The sequence below is a fragment of the Lolium perenne genome, chromosome 2 (genome assembly GCF_019359855.2).
Source record: "Lolium perenne isolate Kyuss_39 chromosome 2, Kyuss_2.0, whole genome shotgun sequence".
NCBI classification, from domain to species: domain Eukaryota; kingdom Viridiplantae; phylum Streptophyta; class Magnoliopsida; order Poales; family Poaceae; genus Lolium; species Lolium perenne.
The window spans coordinates 27,454,282-27,470,745 of NC_067245.2; the positions used below are offsets into that span (position 1 = coordinate 27,454,282).

General features: G+C 42.2%; 2 protein-coding genes across 2 annotated transcripts; one reads left to right on the forward strand and one right to left on the reverse strand.

The window, feature by feature from the left end:
• Positions 1-10,279: 10,279 nt before the first annotated feature.
• On the reverse strand, positions 10,280-14,619 carry LOC127331550 (uncharacterized). Its single transcript, XM_051357725.1, has 5 exons — positions 14,456-14,619; positions 12,103-12,156; positions 11,936-12,010; positions 11,712-11,843; positions 10,280-11,635 (listed from the first exon to the last, which is right to left on the reverse strand). The coding sequence occupies exons 1-5, from the start codon at positions 14,537-14,539 to the stop codon at positions 10,826-10,828; spliced, it is 1,155 nt and encodes a 384-aa protein (XP_051213685.1). The 5' UTR covers positions 14,540-14,619; the 3' UTR covers positions 10,280-10,825.
• Positions 14,620-15,707: 1,088 nt separating this feature from the next.
• Positions 15,708-16,255, forward strand: LOC127331553 (uncharacterized). The gene has a single exon (XM_051357731.2). The coding sequence runs from the start codon at positions 15,775-15,777 to the stop codon at positions 16,123-16,125; it is 351 nt and encodes a 116-aa protein (XP_051213691.1). The 5' UTR covers positions 15,708-15,774; the 3' UTR covers positions 16,126-16,255.
• Positions 16,256-16,464: the final 209 nt, after the last annotated feature.

Here is a 16,464-nt window from a genome sequence, read left to right on the forward strand (position 1 = left end):
GCTATTCATGAAAAGTTTTTGCTTTATGATTCACTTGTTTACTCATGTCATATACATTGTTTTGATCGCTGCATTCACTACATATGCTTTACAAATAGTATGATCAAGATTATGATGGCATGTCACTCCAGAAATTATCTGTGTTATCGTTTTACCTGCTCGGGACGAGCAGAACTAAGCTTGGGGATGCTGATACGTCTCCGACGTATCGATAATTTCTTATGTTCCATGCCACATTATTGATGTTATCTACATGATTTATGCACACTTTATGTCATATTCGTGCATTTTCTGGAACTAACCTATTAACAAGATGCCGAAGTGCCGATTCTTTGTTTTCTGCTGTTTTGGTTTCAGAAATCCTAGTAATGAAATATTCTCGGAATTGGACGAAATCAAAGCCCGAGGGGCCTATTTTTCCACGAAGCTTCCAAGTCCGAAGACGAGACGAAGAGGGGCCACGGGGTGGCCAAACCCTAGGGCGGCGCGGCCCCACCTGGCCGCGCCGGCCTATGGTGTGGGCCCCCGTGCCGCCTCTTGACTTGCCCTTCCGCCTACTTAAAGCCTCCGTGACGAAACCCCGGTGCGAGAGCCACGATACGGAAAACCTTCCAGAGACGCCGCCAACGCCGATCCCATCTCGGGGGATCCAGGGAGATCGCCTCCGGCACCTGCCGAGAGGGGAATCATCTCCGGAGGACTCTACGCCGCCATGGTCGCCTCCGGTGTGATGTGTGAGTAGTCTACCCACTGGACTATGGGTCCATAGCAGTAGCTAGATGGTTGTCTTCTCCCCATTGTGCTATCATTGTCGGATCTTGTGAGCTGCCTAACATGATCAAGATCATCTATACGTAATTCTATATGTTGCGTTTGTTGGGATCCGATGAATAGAGAATACTTGTTATGTTGATTATCAAAGTTATATCTTCGTGTTGGTTATGATCTTGCATGCTTTCCGTTACTAGTAGATGATCTGGCCAAGTAGATGCTTGTAACTCCACGAGGGAGTACTTATGATCGATAGTGGGTTCATGCTCGCATTGACACACAGGACGATGTGAGAAAGTTCTAAGGTTGTGTTGTGCTGTTGCCACTAGGGATAAAACATTGATGCTATGTCTAAGGATGTATTTGTTGATTACATTACGCACCATACTTAATGCAATTGTCTTGTTGCTTTGCAACTTAATACGGAGGGTTCGGATGATAACTTTGAAGGTGGACTTTTTAGGCATAGATGCGGTTGGATGGCGGTCTATGTACTTTGTCGTAATGCCCAATTAAATCTCACTATACTCATCATGATATGTATGTGCATGGTCATGCTCTCTTTATTTGTCAATTGCCCAATCGTAATTTGTTCACCCAACATCTTGTTTGTCTTATGGGAGAGACACCTCTAGTGAACTGTGGACCCCGGTCCAATTTTCTTTCTTGAAATACAATCTCTGCAATACTTGTTCTACTGTTTTCTGCAAACAATCATCTTCCACACAATACGGTTAATCCTTTGTTACACCAAGCCGGTGAGATTGACAACCTCACTGTTTCGTTGGGGCAAAGTACTTTGGTTGTGTTGTGCAGGTTCCACGTTGGCGCCGGAATCCCTGGTGTTGCGCCGCATTACATCCCGCCGCCATCAACCTTCAACGTGCTTCTTGGCTCCTCCTGGTTCGATAAACCTTGGTTTCTTTCTCGAGGGAAAACTTGCTGCTGTGCGCATCATACCTTCCTCTTGGGGTTCCCAACGAACGTGTGAGTTACACGCCATCGGCGGCGGGATGTAGTGCGGCGCAACACCAGGGATTCCGGCGCTAATGTGGAACTGCACAACACAACCAAAGTACTTTGCCCCAACGAAACAAAGTGAGGTTGTCAATCTCACCGGCTTGCTGTAACAAAGGATTAACCGTATTGTGTGGAAGATGATTGTTTGCAGAAACAAGAGAACAAGTATTGCAAGAGATTGTATTTCAAGTATAGAGAATTGGACCGGGTCCACAGTTCACTAGAGGTGTCTCTCCCATAAGACAAACAACATGTTGGGTGAACAAATTACGCTTGGGCAATTGACAAATAAAGAGAGCATGACAATGCACATACATATCATGATGAGTATAGTGAGATTTAATTGGGCATTACGACAAAGTACATAGACCGCCATCCAATCGCATCTATGCCTAAAAAGTCCACCTTCAGTTATCATCCGAACCCCCTCGATATTAAGTTGCTAACAACAGACAACCGCATTAAGTATTGCGCGTAATGTAACTAGTGACTACATCCTTGAACATAGCACTAATGTTTTATCCCTAGTGGCACAAAGACATCCATAACCTTAGAGGTTCTTGTCACCCCTCCAGATTCACGGAGACATGAACCCACTATCGAGCATAAATACTCCCTCTTGGAGTTACTAGCATCAACTTGGCCAGAGCATCTACTAATAACGGAGAGCATGCAAGATCATAAACAACACATAGACATAGCTTTGATAATCAACATAACAAGTATTCTCTATTCATCGGATCCCAACAAACGCAACATATAGAATTACAGATAGATGATCTTGATCATGTTAGGCAGCTCACAAGATCCGACAATGATAGCACAATGGGGAGAAGACAACCATCTAGCTACTGCTATGGACCCATAGTCCAGGGGTAGACTACTCACACATCACACCGGAGGCGACCATGGCGGCGTAGAGTCCTCCGGGAGATGATTCCCCTCTCCGGCAGGGTGCCGGAGGCGATCTCCTGGATCCCCCGAGATGGGATCGGCGTTGGCGGCGTCTCTGGAAGGTTTTCCGTATCGTGGCTCTCGGTACTGGGGGTTTCGTCACGGAGGCTTTAAGTAGGCGGAAGGGCAAGTCAAGAGGCGGCACGGGGGGCCCAGACCATAGGCCGACGCGGCCAGGGGTGGGGACGCGCCACCCTAGGGTTTGGCCACCCTGTGGCCCCTCTTCGTTTCGTCTTCGGACTTCTGGAAGCTTCGTGGAAAAATAGGCCCCTGGGCTTTGATTTCGTCCAATTCCGAGAATATTTCCTTACTAGGATTTCTGAAACCAAAAACAGCAGAAACAAAGAATCGGCACTTCGGCATCTTGTTAATAGGTTAGTTCCAGAAAATGCACGAATATGACATAAAGTGTGCATAAAACATGTAGATAACATCAATAATGTGGCATGGAACATAAGAAATTATCGATACGTTGGAGACGTATCAGCATCCCCAAGCTTAGTTCTGCTCGTCCCGAGTAGGTAAAACGATAACACAGATAATTTTTGGAGTGACATGCCATCATAATCTTGATCATACTATTTGTAAAGCATATGTAGTGAATGCAGCGATCAAAACAATGTATATGACATGAGTAAACAAGTGAATCATAAAGCAAAGACTTTTCATGAATAGCACTTCAAGACAAGCATCAATAAGTCTTGCATAAGAGTTAACTCATAAAGCAATAATTCAAAGTAAAGGCATTGAAGCAACACAAAAGAAGATTAAGTTTCAGCGGTTGCTTTCAACTTGTAACATGTATATCTCATGGATATTGTCAACATAGAGTAATATAATAAGTGCAATAAGCAAGTATGTAGGAATCAATGCACAATTCACACAAGTGTTTGCTTCTTGAGGTGGAGAGAAATAGGTGAACTGACTCAACATTGAAAGTAAAAGAATGGTCCTCCATAGAGGAAAAGCATCGATTGCTATATTTGTGCTAGAGCTTTGATTTTGAAAACATGAAACAATTTTGTCAACGGTAGTAATAAAGCATATGCATCATGTAAATTATATCTTATAAGTTGCAAGCCTCATGCATAGTGTACTAATAGTGCCCGCACCTTGTCCTAATTAGCTTGGACTACCTGGATTATCACCGCAATACATATGCTTTAACCAAGTATCACAAAGGGGTACCTCTATGTCGCCTGTACAAAGGTCTAAGGAGAAAGCTCGCATTTGGATTTCTCGCTTTTGATTATTCTCAACTTAGACATCCATACCGGGACAACATAGACAACAGATAATGGACTCCTCTTTTAATGCTTTAAGCATTCAACAACAATTAATTCTTTTCCCATTAGAGATTTGAGGATGTTTGTCCAAAACTGAAACTTCCACCATGGATCATGGCTTTAGTTAGCGGCCCAATGTTCTTCTCTAACAATATGCATGCTCAAACCATTCAACTCAGTGTAGATCGCCCTTACTTCAGACAAGACGAACATGCATAGCAACTCACATGAAATTCAACAATGAAAAGTTGATGGCGTCCCCAGTAAACATGGTTATCGCACAACAAGCAACTTAATAAGAGATAAAGTGCATAATTACATATTCAATACCACAATAGTTTTTAAGCTATTTGTCCCATGAGCTATATATTGCAAAGGTGAATGATGGAATTTTAAAGGTAGCACTCAAGAAATTTACTTTGGAATGGCGGAAAATACCATATAGTAGGTAGGTATGGTGGACACAAATGGCATAGTGGTTGGCTCAAGTATTTTGGATGCATGAGAAGTATTCCCTCTCGATACAAGGTTTAGGCTAGCAAGGCTTATTTGAAACAAACACAAGGATGAACCGGTGCAGCAAAACTCACATAAAAGACATATTGAAAACATTATAAGACTCTACACCGTCTTCCTTGTTGTTCAAACTCAATACTAGAAATTATCTAGACCTTAGAGAAACCAAATATGCAAACCAAATTTTAGCATGCTCTATGTATTTCTTCATTAATGGGTGCAAAGCATATGATGCAAGAGCTTAATCATGAGCACAACAATTGCCAAGTATCACATTACCCAAGACATTTATAGCAATTACTACATGTATCATTTTCCAATTCCAACCATATAACAATTTAACGAAGGAGAAACTTCGCCATGAATACTATGAGTAGAAACCAAGGACATACTTGTCCATATGCTACAGCGGAGCGTGTCTCTCTCCCATAAAGTGAATTCTAGGATCCATTTTATTCAAACAAAACAAAAACAAAAACAAACCGACGCTCCAAGAAAAAGCACATAAGATGTGATGGAATAAAAATATAGTTTCAGGGGAGGAACCTGATAATGTTGTCGATGAAGAAGGGGATGCCTTGGGCATCCCCAAGCTTAGACGCTTGAGTCTTCTTAATATATGCAGGGGTGAACCACCGGGGCATACCCAAGCTTAGAGCTTTCACTCTCCTTGATCATGTTGCATCATACTCCTCTCTTGATCCTTGAAAATTTCCTCCACACCAAACTCGAAACAACTCATTAGAGGGTTAGTGCACAATATAAATTAACATATTCAGAGGTGACACAATCATTCTTAACACTTCTGGACATTGCATAATGCTACTGGACATTAGTGGATCAAAGAAATTCATCCAACATAGCAAAAGAGGCAATGCGAAATAAAAGGCAGAATCTGTCAAAACAGAACAGTTCGTATTGATGAATTTTAAAATGGCACCATACTTGCTCAAATGAAAATGCTCAAATTTAATGAAAGTTGCGTACATATCTGAGGATCATGCACATAAATTGGCTTAATTTTCTGAGCTACCTACAGGGAGGTGGACCCAGATTCGTGACAGCAAAGAAATCTGGAACTGCGCTTGATAATCCAAATCTAGTACTTACTTTTCTATCAACGGCTTAACTTGGCACAACAAAACACAAAACTAAGATAAGGAGAGGTTGCTACAGTAGTAAACAACTTCCAAGACACAAAATAAAAACAAAGTACTGTAGGTAAAAACATGGGTTGTCTCCCATAAGCGCTTTTCTTTAACGCCTTTCAGCTAGGCGCAGAAAGTGTGTATCAAGTATTATCAAGAGACGAAGTGTCAACATCATAATTTGTTCTCATAATAGAATCAAAAGGGTACTTAATTCTCTTTCTAGGGAAGTGTTCCATACCTTTCTTGAGAGGAAATTGATATTTTATATTACCTTCCTTCATATCAATAATAGCACCAACAGTTCGAAGAAAAGGTCTTCCCAATATAATGGGACAAGATGCATTGCATTCAATATCCAAGACAACAAAATCAACGGGAACAAGGTTATTGTTAACGGTAATGCGAACATTATCAACCTTACCCAAAGGTTTCTTTGTAGAATGATCAGCAAGATTAACATCCAAATAACAATTTTTCAGCGGTGGCAAGTCAAGCATATTATAAATTTTCTTAGGCATAACAGAAATACTTGCACCAAGATCACATAAAGCATTACAATCAAAATCTTTAACCTTCATCTTAATGATGGGCTCCCAACCATCCTCTAGCTTTTTAGGAATAGAGGTTTCACGCTCTAGTTTCTCTTCTCTAGCTTTAATGAGAGCATTTGTAATATGATGTGTAAAGGCCAAATTTATAGCACCAGCATTAGGACTTTTAGCAAGTTTTTGCAAGAACTTTATAACTTCAGAGATGTGGCAATCATCAAAATTCAAACCATTATAATCTAAAGCAATGGGATCATCATCCCCAATGTTGGAAAAAATTTCAGCGACTTTATCACGAGCGATTTAATAGCTTTAGCGATTTCAGCAGCTTTTTCGCGCTTTGCATTAGAAGTGGAAACATTGCTAACACCAATTCTTTTATTATTATTAGTAGGAGGTGCAGCAACATGTGTAGCATTAGCATTACTAGTGGTGGTAATAGTCCAAACTTTAGCTACATTCTTCTCTTTAGCTAGTTTTTCATTTTCTTCTCTATCCCACCTAGCACGCAGTTCAGCCATTAATCTTATATTCTCATTAATTCTAACTTGAATGGCATTTGCTGTAGTAACAATTTTATTATGATGATTTTAATTAGGCAAAACTTTCGATTTCAAAAGATCAACATCAGCAGCAAGACTATCAACTTTAGAAGCAAGTATATCAATTTCCCCAAGCTTTTCTTCAACAGATTTGTTAAAAGCAGTTTGTGTACTAATAAATTCTTTAAGCATGGCTTCAAGTCCAGGGGGTGAACTCCTATTATTGTTGTAAGAATTCCCATAAGAATTACCATAGCCGTTGCCATTATTATAAGGATATGGCCTATAGTTGTTACTAGAATTGTTCCGGTAAGCGTTGTTGTTGAAATTATTATTTTTAATGAAGTTTACATCAACATGTTCTTCTTGTGCAACCAATGAAGCTAATGGAACATTATTAGGATCAATATTAGTCCTATCATTCACAAGCATAGACATAATAGCATCTATCTTATCACTCAAGGAAGAGGTTTCTTCGACAGAATTTACCTTCTTACCTTGTGGAGCTCTTTCCGTGTGCCATTCAGAGTAGTTGATCATCATATTATCAAGAAGCTTTGTTGCTTCACCAAGAGTGATGGACATAAAGGTACCTCCAGCAGCTGAATCCAATAAATTCATGAAGAAAAATTTAGTCTGCATAGAAGGTTTGGATGATCATCCAAGTAGTCAGTCCATGGGTTGGGCAATTTTTAACCAGAGATTTCATTCTTTCCCAAGCTTGAGCAACATGTTCAGTATCTAATTGTTTAAAATTCATTATGCTACTCCTCAAAGATATAATTTTAGCAGGGGGATAATATCTACCAATAAAAGCATCCTTGCATTTAGTCCATGAATCAATACTATTCTTAGGCAGAGATAGCAACCAATCTTTAGCTCTTCCTCTTAATGAGAAAGGGAACAATTTTAGTTTAATAATATCACCATCTACATCTTTATATTTTTGCATTTCACATAGTTCAACAAAATTATTAAGATGGGCAGCAAGATCATCGTAACTAACACTGAGAAAATTGCTCTCGCATAACAAGATTCGATAAAGGTGTTTAATTTCAAAGAATTCTGCTTTGTAGTAGCAGGTGGAGCAATAGGTGTGCATAAGAAATCATTATTATTTGTGGTTGTGAAGTCACACAACTTAGTATTTTCAGCGTTGGCCATTTTAGCAACAGTAAATAAAACAAACTAGATAAAGTAAATGCAAGTAACTAATTTTTTTGTGCTTTTGATATAGCAAACAAGATAGCAAATAAAGTAAAACTAGCAACTAATTTTTTTGTATTTTGATTTAGTGCAGCAAACAAAGTAGTAAATAAAACTAAGCAAGACAAAAACAAAGTAAAGAGATTGAGAAGTGGAGACTCCCCTTGCGGCGTGTCTTGATCTCCCGGCAACGGCGCCGAGAAATTTAGCTTGATGACGCGTAAAGCACACGCTCATTGGGAACCCCAAGTGGAAGGTGTGATGCGTACGGCGACAGGTTTCCTCGCAAGAAACCAAGGTTTATCGAACCAGTAGGAGTCAAGAAGCACGTTGAAGGTTGATGGCGGCGGGATGTAGTGCGGCGCAACACCAGGGATTCCGGCGCCAACGTGGAACCTGCACAACACAACCAAAGTACTTTGCCCCAACGAAACAGTGAGGTTGTCAATCTCACCGGCTTGCTGTAACAAAGGATTAACCGTATTGTGTGGAAGATGATTGTTTGCAGAAAACAGTAGAACAAGTATTGCAATAGATGGGTGTATTTCAAGATAGAGAATTGGACCGGGGTCCACAGTTCACTAGAGGTGTCTCTCCCATAAGACAAACAAGCATGTTGGGTGAACAAATTACAGCTTGGGCAATTGACAAATAACGAGAGCATGACAATCCACATACATATCATGATGAGTATAGTGAGATTTAATTGCGCATTACGACAAAGGACAGAGACCGCCATCCAACGGCATCTCTGCCTAAAAAGTCCACCTTCCGGTTATCATCCGAACCCCCTCCAGTATTAAGTTGCTAACAACCGACAATTGCATTAAGTATTGCGCGTAATGTAACTAGTGACTACATCCTTGAACATCGCACTCATGTTTTATCCCTAGTGGCAACAGCACATCCATAACCTTAGAGGTTCTTGTCACCCCTCCAGATTCACGGAGACATGAACCCACTATCGAGCATAAATACTCCCTCTTGGAGTTACTAGCATCAACTTGGCCAGAGCATCTACTAATAACGGAGAGCATGCAAGATCATAAACAACACATAGACATAGCTTTGATAATCAACATAACAAGTATTCTCTATTCATCGGATCCCAACAAACGCAACATATAGAATTACAGATAGATGATCTTGATCATGTTAGGCAGCTCACAAGATCCGACAATGATAGCACAATGGGGAGAAGACAACCATCTAGCTACTGCTATGGACCCATAGTCCAGGGGTAGACTACTCACACATCACACCGGAGGCGACCATGGCGGCGTAGAGTCCTCCGGGAGATGATTCCCCTCTCCGGCAGGGTGCCGGAGGCGATCTCTGGATCCCCGAGATGGGATCGGCGTTGGCGGCGTCTCCGGAAGGTTTTCCGTATCGTGGCTCTCGTGCGGGGTTTCGTCACGGAGGCTTTAAGTAGGCGGAAGGGCAAGTCAAGAGGCGGCACGGGGCCCAGGACCATAGGCCGGCGCGGCCGGGGGTGGGGCCGCGCCGCCTAGGGTTTGGCCACCCTGTGGCCCCTCTTCGTTTCGTCTTCGGACTTCGGAAGCTTCGTGGAAAAATAGGCCCACGGGCTTTGATTTCGTCCAATTCCGAGAATATTTCCTTACTAGGATTTGAAACCAAAAACAGCAGAAACAAAGCGGCACTTCGGCATCTTGTTAATAGGTTAGTTCCAGAAAATGCACGAATATGACATAAAGTGTGCATAAAACATGTAGATAACATCAATAATGTGGCATGGAACATAAGAAATTATCGATACGTTGGAGACGTATCAACCATCTTTATCAAACTTGCAGCAAATGCATGAATACTCTTGGTTTTCTTCATTCACTTGAACTAGGTAATCTCTTTGTTTGTGCTCTTTTATTGGATAATTTATTGCCTGAAACACCCAGTACATCTTGCCTTTCACTTCTTCTCTTATATGTAGTCTTGTAACATCCTTTAAGTTTTTCTGGAATTTCATAAAGATTGAAATATTGTATAGCTCATGTGCCTGCCTTTCAATGCAGTATTCAGTGATGAACTTCTTCTCCTTAACTTTTTTGTTGATTGCATTATGATCTAGTTCATCCTCCACTGCATGCATATTATCCATTATGCGCTGGTATTCCCGTAGGAAGCTTGTCATACTAAATTGTGGTCCTACCCCTTTCTTGAACAATGCGTTAGTGCCTTTGCTTCTTGCTGTAGTTTGGATGAATGGGAAGAACTTATTCTTGAAATAAACTGGAACCCACTTCTCTCTACTTTTCCAAAGATCCTGAAATATCTTAATATGCCCCACACTGTACTCATTGATCATTGCTTGCCATAGTGTTTCAAATTCATGGACTGTCAAAGATTTGTCAATGATGTCTTGTAGTTCCTCATATAGGCCCTCATTTGCTTGAAAAAGTGGGCCTCCTTTATCATCAATTTTCTTTTTAATATGAAACAAACAGCATCTGAGATGTACAACATCTTTGAAAATAGCTGGTATTGCACTTGCCATCCCTCTATCTTGGTCAGTTATAATTGTTTTTGGTGACTTTCCACCCATTGCTTTTTTAAACTCCCGGAAGCACCATTCAAAACTCTCTGATGTTTCATTGACAATGAATGCACATGCAAATAGGTAGGTTTTTCCATGTGGTGACACTCCAACAAATGGTGCAAACGGAAGATTATACTTATTTGTTAGGAATGTTGTGTCAAAGCTCACACAGTCACCACATATGTCGTAATATAGGATTGCCCTTGCATCTGCCCAAAATACACTCCTTACTTTGTTGTCCTTGTCTAAGTCAAGTGAGTGATAGAACCCTGGGTTTTCAGTCTTTTTTTTTTGAAAACCAATCCAACACCTCCATCATGTCATTGTTTGTGACCTCCCTATTTATAGTGGTGCTGTAGTTGCTCACCTTTCTCTTGTTGTACGGTAGTTGGGCCATCCCTCCTCGTATGTATGCCAAGACAGCAACCATGTCTCTAGTGGGCATGTTGCAATGTTTCATGGTCCTAATCATTTCTTTTTCACCATCTGACATGTAAATGTGTGATCTGTAAAATCTGCTCTGCGGGCATAGTTCATGGTTGTGCAAAAGGATAAGCCCGGTGATTCGCCACATCCCCTTTTTCTCACTGACCACCATCTCAACTTTGCAGTCTGTTTTTGCTATGACTGTGCTCTGTCTCTGTGGTACTATTTGTGCAGATTCTTGTTCATTTGTTTTGCCGTACTTGTTACACTTCATAGTGAACCTTATTACCTCATTATTTCGTTTTTTGCTTGTAGTACGGTAAGAAGAGACAATGCTGACCGAGAAGCCAACGTTGTAAGCATATAAGTTGAAGAACTTCTGAGCTTCTTCTCTTGTCTGGAACTCCATTCCCATTTCAGGTTTTAACTGGCTGTTGTCATTTTGTGTATCTTCATCCATTTCTTTTCCCTCATCAGCTAATTCTTCATTTTCTAGGAATATATGGATATCTTCTTCAGTTATGTCTTTTTGTTGGTCTTCATTTGAATTTGCTTGGGTGTGATTGCGAATCACCGTGCTCGTCGATTCTTGATCATGGTAAAACTCTGCCTTTTCTTTTCCCCTCTGCTTGTTTTGTTCTCCATCAGCATTATCATAAAGCTGCATGCATGTAATTATATTTAAAAGTTTGTACTTTTTTGAATATACTATATAATCAGCATTTAAATGTAATCACCTGGTCTAGCTCCAAGTTGTCGAACATGGTTAGATTCCATGGATCATCATCTTGTTGGAGAAGCAATGTAGATGATGAGTTTGCGTCGTTTTCCTGAGTCAGTTCTGATTTTGTGTCTTTGCTCTTTGAATCCTGGTAATCAATAATTGTTATTACATATGCAACAAGCAGAAGGTGTTCTTTTTAATAGTTGTTTTTGTATTAACCATTATTTTAGCAAATACCTGAGCATAAGGTTCTTGATTATTTGCAGACCCCGCCATAGCACCAAGAAGGAATCCCGTGTATGTGAATCCTTCCTGTCACAAAGATTATGTGAATTATGGATTTTTCTTGTTGCATCCTTATGTATGAGAATATAATTATACTGTATTGTTATTTGTATGCATACCTGACTGAAGAATTCATCCTGGACATCAATATGTTGTGAGTACATCCCTGAATCCTGCAGTAGAAAATGAGTATCTTTAAAATCAGCAATTGTACAAGAAATATTTGAACTCAGATGAAACAGGTTTTCATTAATCTCAGTTTGCATCATTATTCATTTGTCAGATTTAATATTTGATCAGTGTTATTCTTCAGTTTTCCGTCCCTCATTACTTGTCGCTTATTTCTCTAATTATTCGATTTTCTCAGTTCATAGTCTTAGTTTTATTCTTCAGTTTATCGCTCATTGTCATAGTCAGTTTTAGTCTCAGTTTTTATCATTTTCCTGTCACTCATTGTACATCTCCTTCTCCGTCACTCATTCTCCGCCATGTCAGTATTCAGTTATCTCTGTCTTTGAAGCTTTAGTCATTGTCATAGTCAGTTTCAGTCTCAGTTTTTATCATTTTTCTGTCACTCATTGTACATCTCCTTCTCCGTCACTCATTCTCCGCCATGTCAGTATTCAGTTATCTCTGTCTTTCAAGCTTTAGTCATTATTCTTCAGTTAATCGCTCTTTCTCCGTCCCTCAGTTTTGTAGTGTCATTCTTCAGTCCTCAATGCTCTCATATCAAGCTCAATTCATCTTCAGTTTTTCAGCGCTAGTACCTCATTATTCCTTTCTTCAGCCTCTGTCAGTTAGCGCTAGTTTCTCTGTCTTCAGTCATTGTTTTCTCAGTTTGTCCTCAGTCATTGTTTTCTCAGTTTGATCCACTTCGGTCTTATGTATCATATTTTCAGTAATGGGATTTCAGTAAAGGGCCGTCCCATCCCGGCGTGAAAAACAGACGAGCGGCGGGCGCAGCCGCAGCCCACAGGCGCATTGGGAAGCTCGAAGAATCAGCGTGATGCCTGCCCGGGTTCCTATTCTTCCGCCGCCGCGCTCATAGCTCTCTCGCTGCTAGGGAGATTTGCTACCACACGACAGCGGATGGCCTCCGTTCCAGGTCCGTTGCCAGTCTCTCTTAGTTTTCTTGGCTGTGTGCTCCCGTCAGTACTGTCAGTTAGCGCTAGTTTCTCTGTTTTCAGTCATTGTTTTCTCAGTTTGTCCTCAGTCGTTGTTTTCTCAGTTTGATCCACTTCGGTCTTATGTATCATATTTTCAGTAATGGGATTTCAGGACTTTCCTTGCTAAGTTTTTTTCTGAATTTCTTGCCTCGCAGAAATTGTATAAGGTGGACATGTATCTCCTAACCCAGTACAATATTGGGTACTATGCTGTGATAAGGCAAGCCAGCGAAATCTCAGGAAATGCTTATATCCATGTCATAATAATTGTATTAAAATTGTGTTCTGTATGTCAATATGCCACTGTCTCCATTTGTACTGAATAGCTCTTGTGTTTCCCTCATTTCAAAAGGTTTGCCGCGGAAATTTTTCACGACCTGCATGAAGATGTGATGGCCGCTGCTTCTAGAGGGCATGGTTTGATGCTTAGGTTGCAGCAGCTGGAGGCAGAGTTTCCCGCAGTTGAGAAGGCGATTATAATATCCCAGACTGACCATTTAAACTACCTACACGATGACGGTTAGTAAAGCTGGAAAAAGACCGCACATGATCTGATTATATTATTTTGCGTTGTTCTGGTTTTTACTTCAGGTGTTCTCGGTACATTCTCGTGTAGGTATGATTGAAACAGATTACTTCAGAGAAAAGAATCCCCGTAAAGTAAAGGCAAGTAACACATTCTCAATTCTTGCCAGCACTTCTCATATTTTTGCCATAAAATCTTTACTTTGTGCTAGCTACTTTACCAAGTGTCAGTTAAATATCTCAGTTATTTTTTTTCTCAGTCTTTCATTCTTTATTTTCCAGATTTTTCATTAAATCAGTGTTCATGTTATTGTTTGCTGGGCGAGATGTATTGTGTACTGATCGCTGCTGTGTTGGGCTGGGATTCGGGGATGGAACAGCAGGCGGTGTGGCGGCGATGGCGGAGGAGTACGAGGACGTGCTGGGCCGGCTCATCTTGCAGAAGGTGCGCGTGCACACAACCGGGGCAACCAGTGGGAGCTCCTCGAGCGCTACATCCAGGTCCGTTATCCCCCTCCTTCTCCCATGCCCGCCAATTCGGTTGTGAATCCTGTTGGGATGTACTGTCTGATTCGGGTGGATTTGGCTGTGACGGTGCGAGCAGATTCTGGAGCTGGAGGAGCCCATCGCGCGGATGAAGGTGATTCATGTCGCGGGGACCAAAGGGAAGGTAAATCACTAGCTATTCCTTCTATTCTATTCAGAGAGTGTCTGATGCTGTGTGATTCCTTCTATTCTGCGATGTAGAAATTCAGAAGTATGGATGAGGAGTATCACGTACCTGTGGTGAGACGGATGGAGGTGCCAAATCTTGCCTAGCTTCATTGGCCTTCATTTTGAGGTAGGGTTCCTCATTACCATCCATCAGTTGTTGTGAATCTTTCTCTTCCCGGTTCCCGATCTGTGTTCTCTTCTCCCCCTCCGTTCCCGTCGCTAGTCCAGCCTGCTTTGCGTGAGGAGGAAGAAGAGATGGGATGGTGACGTGGAGAGAGTTGTTAGACAAGGCCTAGGCTTTTTTTTTGTTTTATTTGTAAGGCCGAAGAAGAGCTGACAGGAGCCCAGCTAAAACCGGACCGAAAGCTGACTGGAGCCCAGCTGAACCAGACTGAAATAATGAGATGGTTTTTTAGTCGGTTTTTTTTTTGGGACTGACGTGGCTGACAAAACTGACGAGGGGGGGGGGGGGGGGGGGGGGGGGGAAACTGAATTAATGAGTGGGCGTGGGATTGAATTGGGTTGGGGGAAATCTGACTTGAGCCCAATTCTATTTTCAGCTAGATGATGATTAGAGAGTCCCAAATATTATATGTATCATGGTAGTTGATATTGATATTTGTTTTCGCCCTTCAAGCTGACACACTTTGTATTTTGTATCAATGATGATGTGAGAGCATTTGTAAGAAATAAACAAATGCATGTTTACATGCTCTAAAAGAATATGATTTTTTTTAATTTGCCACATATAGAAACATTTAGTATGTTTTTGTGATGCACATAACACTAAAGAAAAGAGGGACAGGGACATGTTTTGACAACAGCAACGGTAACTTGTCAAGTGTACACAGCCTTTTCTTTTCACACGCAAAGGGACGTGTTCCTTGCTAAATGTTGCGCACCATGTAGCTACCCAAACTCTGTAATAATTTTGTGGGTGTGAGGGCGCAAACCCACACGGTGCCGGGTGCACCCACGTAATTAAATTCAACACCAAATTTGCAGAGCAAGATTGAACCGAACACAAATCAAACACGTCCCAAAAGAACAGTGGACAATTATCCTCTCACTTGACTGCTCCATCAGCAATACAGACATTTTCACCCGAGCTGAGAAAAAACAACCGAGATGGGGCCGGCCGGGGCACCTCAGCCAATGCGATATTGCGATCCCAACTGGAAATCCATACTCAGCCACATGCCTCCTCCGAGGATAAGCTTATCCGGCAACGGCGCGCCGGGAGCTCCCCACGTCGGACTCCCTCGCCGACCTGGCACGCCGCGATCTCCCACTCGTCCTACTTTAACCTTCTCCGCGCCAACCATCCCGTCCCCCACACACCTCACGCACGCTCCAGCCAAGAAGACGCACCCACGTACGCGAGCCATGGCCACCGCGTCCCTGTCCGCCGTCGCGGCGCCGCTGTCCGTCGCCGGGCTCAACAAGCAGCTCGGCGCCGCCTCGTTCCGGCCCCTGGCGGCCAGGCCCGCCGCGAGGATGACGGCCGTCAGGGCGTCGTTGTCGGCGTCCGCGCAGGAGAAGCTCACCGCCGGGCTCACGGCCGCGGCCGTCGCGGCCGCGTTCGTGCTGCCCGAGGTCGCCGAGGCCGCGTCCCCGGGCCTCTCCCCGTCGCTCAAGAACTTCCTCCTCAGCATCGTCTCCGGCGGGGTCGTCTTCGCCGGCATCGCCGGAGCCGTCGTCGCCGTCTCCAACTTCGACCCCGTCAAGAGGACCTGAGCGAGCGTGCACGCCTAGCTCGCTCGAATTTGTATCGCGACAATCTCTTGCTGTGTTGTTTATTCGGACACTCTGTACGTAGAAGAGATCCATGACAAATGGAGTTCTGATTAAATGGTTGTGTATACTCTGTGCTCGTCTGCTTAATCCGATGATTGCAATCTGTTAAATAACTTGCTCGACTAGCATATATACTCGAAATGTTTACTTCTCAAGCTAGCAATCAACGCAGTATTTCTTTTCCAACTTTTTTGGGAAACATCTATGAGCCGAACGTTTTTTTTTTTTTGAAGTAAAAATATCATATATTAAGTCAGCAAGCCGCCTCATTAAAAACCT

What these genes read in the sequence shown, in the direction of transcription:
- LOC127331550 (XM_051357725.1), bottom strand. Translation starts at nt 14,539, where the DNA reads ATGGATGGTAATGAGGAACCCTACCTCAAAATGAAGGCCAATGAAGCT. An exon ending in AGGATGAATTCTTCAGTCAG is followed by an intron (nt 12,011 to 12,102) that starts GTATGCATACAA and finishes TCTTTGTGACAG; the next exon opens with GAAGGATTCACATACACGGG. An exon ending in ATCAAGAACCTTATGCTCAG is followed by an intron (nt 11,844 to 11,935) that starts GTATTTGCTAAA and finishes ATTGATTACCAG; the next exon opens with GATTCAAAGAGCAAAGACAC.
- LOC127331553 (XM_051357731.2), top strand. Translation starts at nt 15,775, where the DNA reads ATGGCCACCGCGTCCCTGTCCGCCGTCGCGGCGCCGCTGTCCGTCGCC.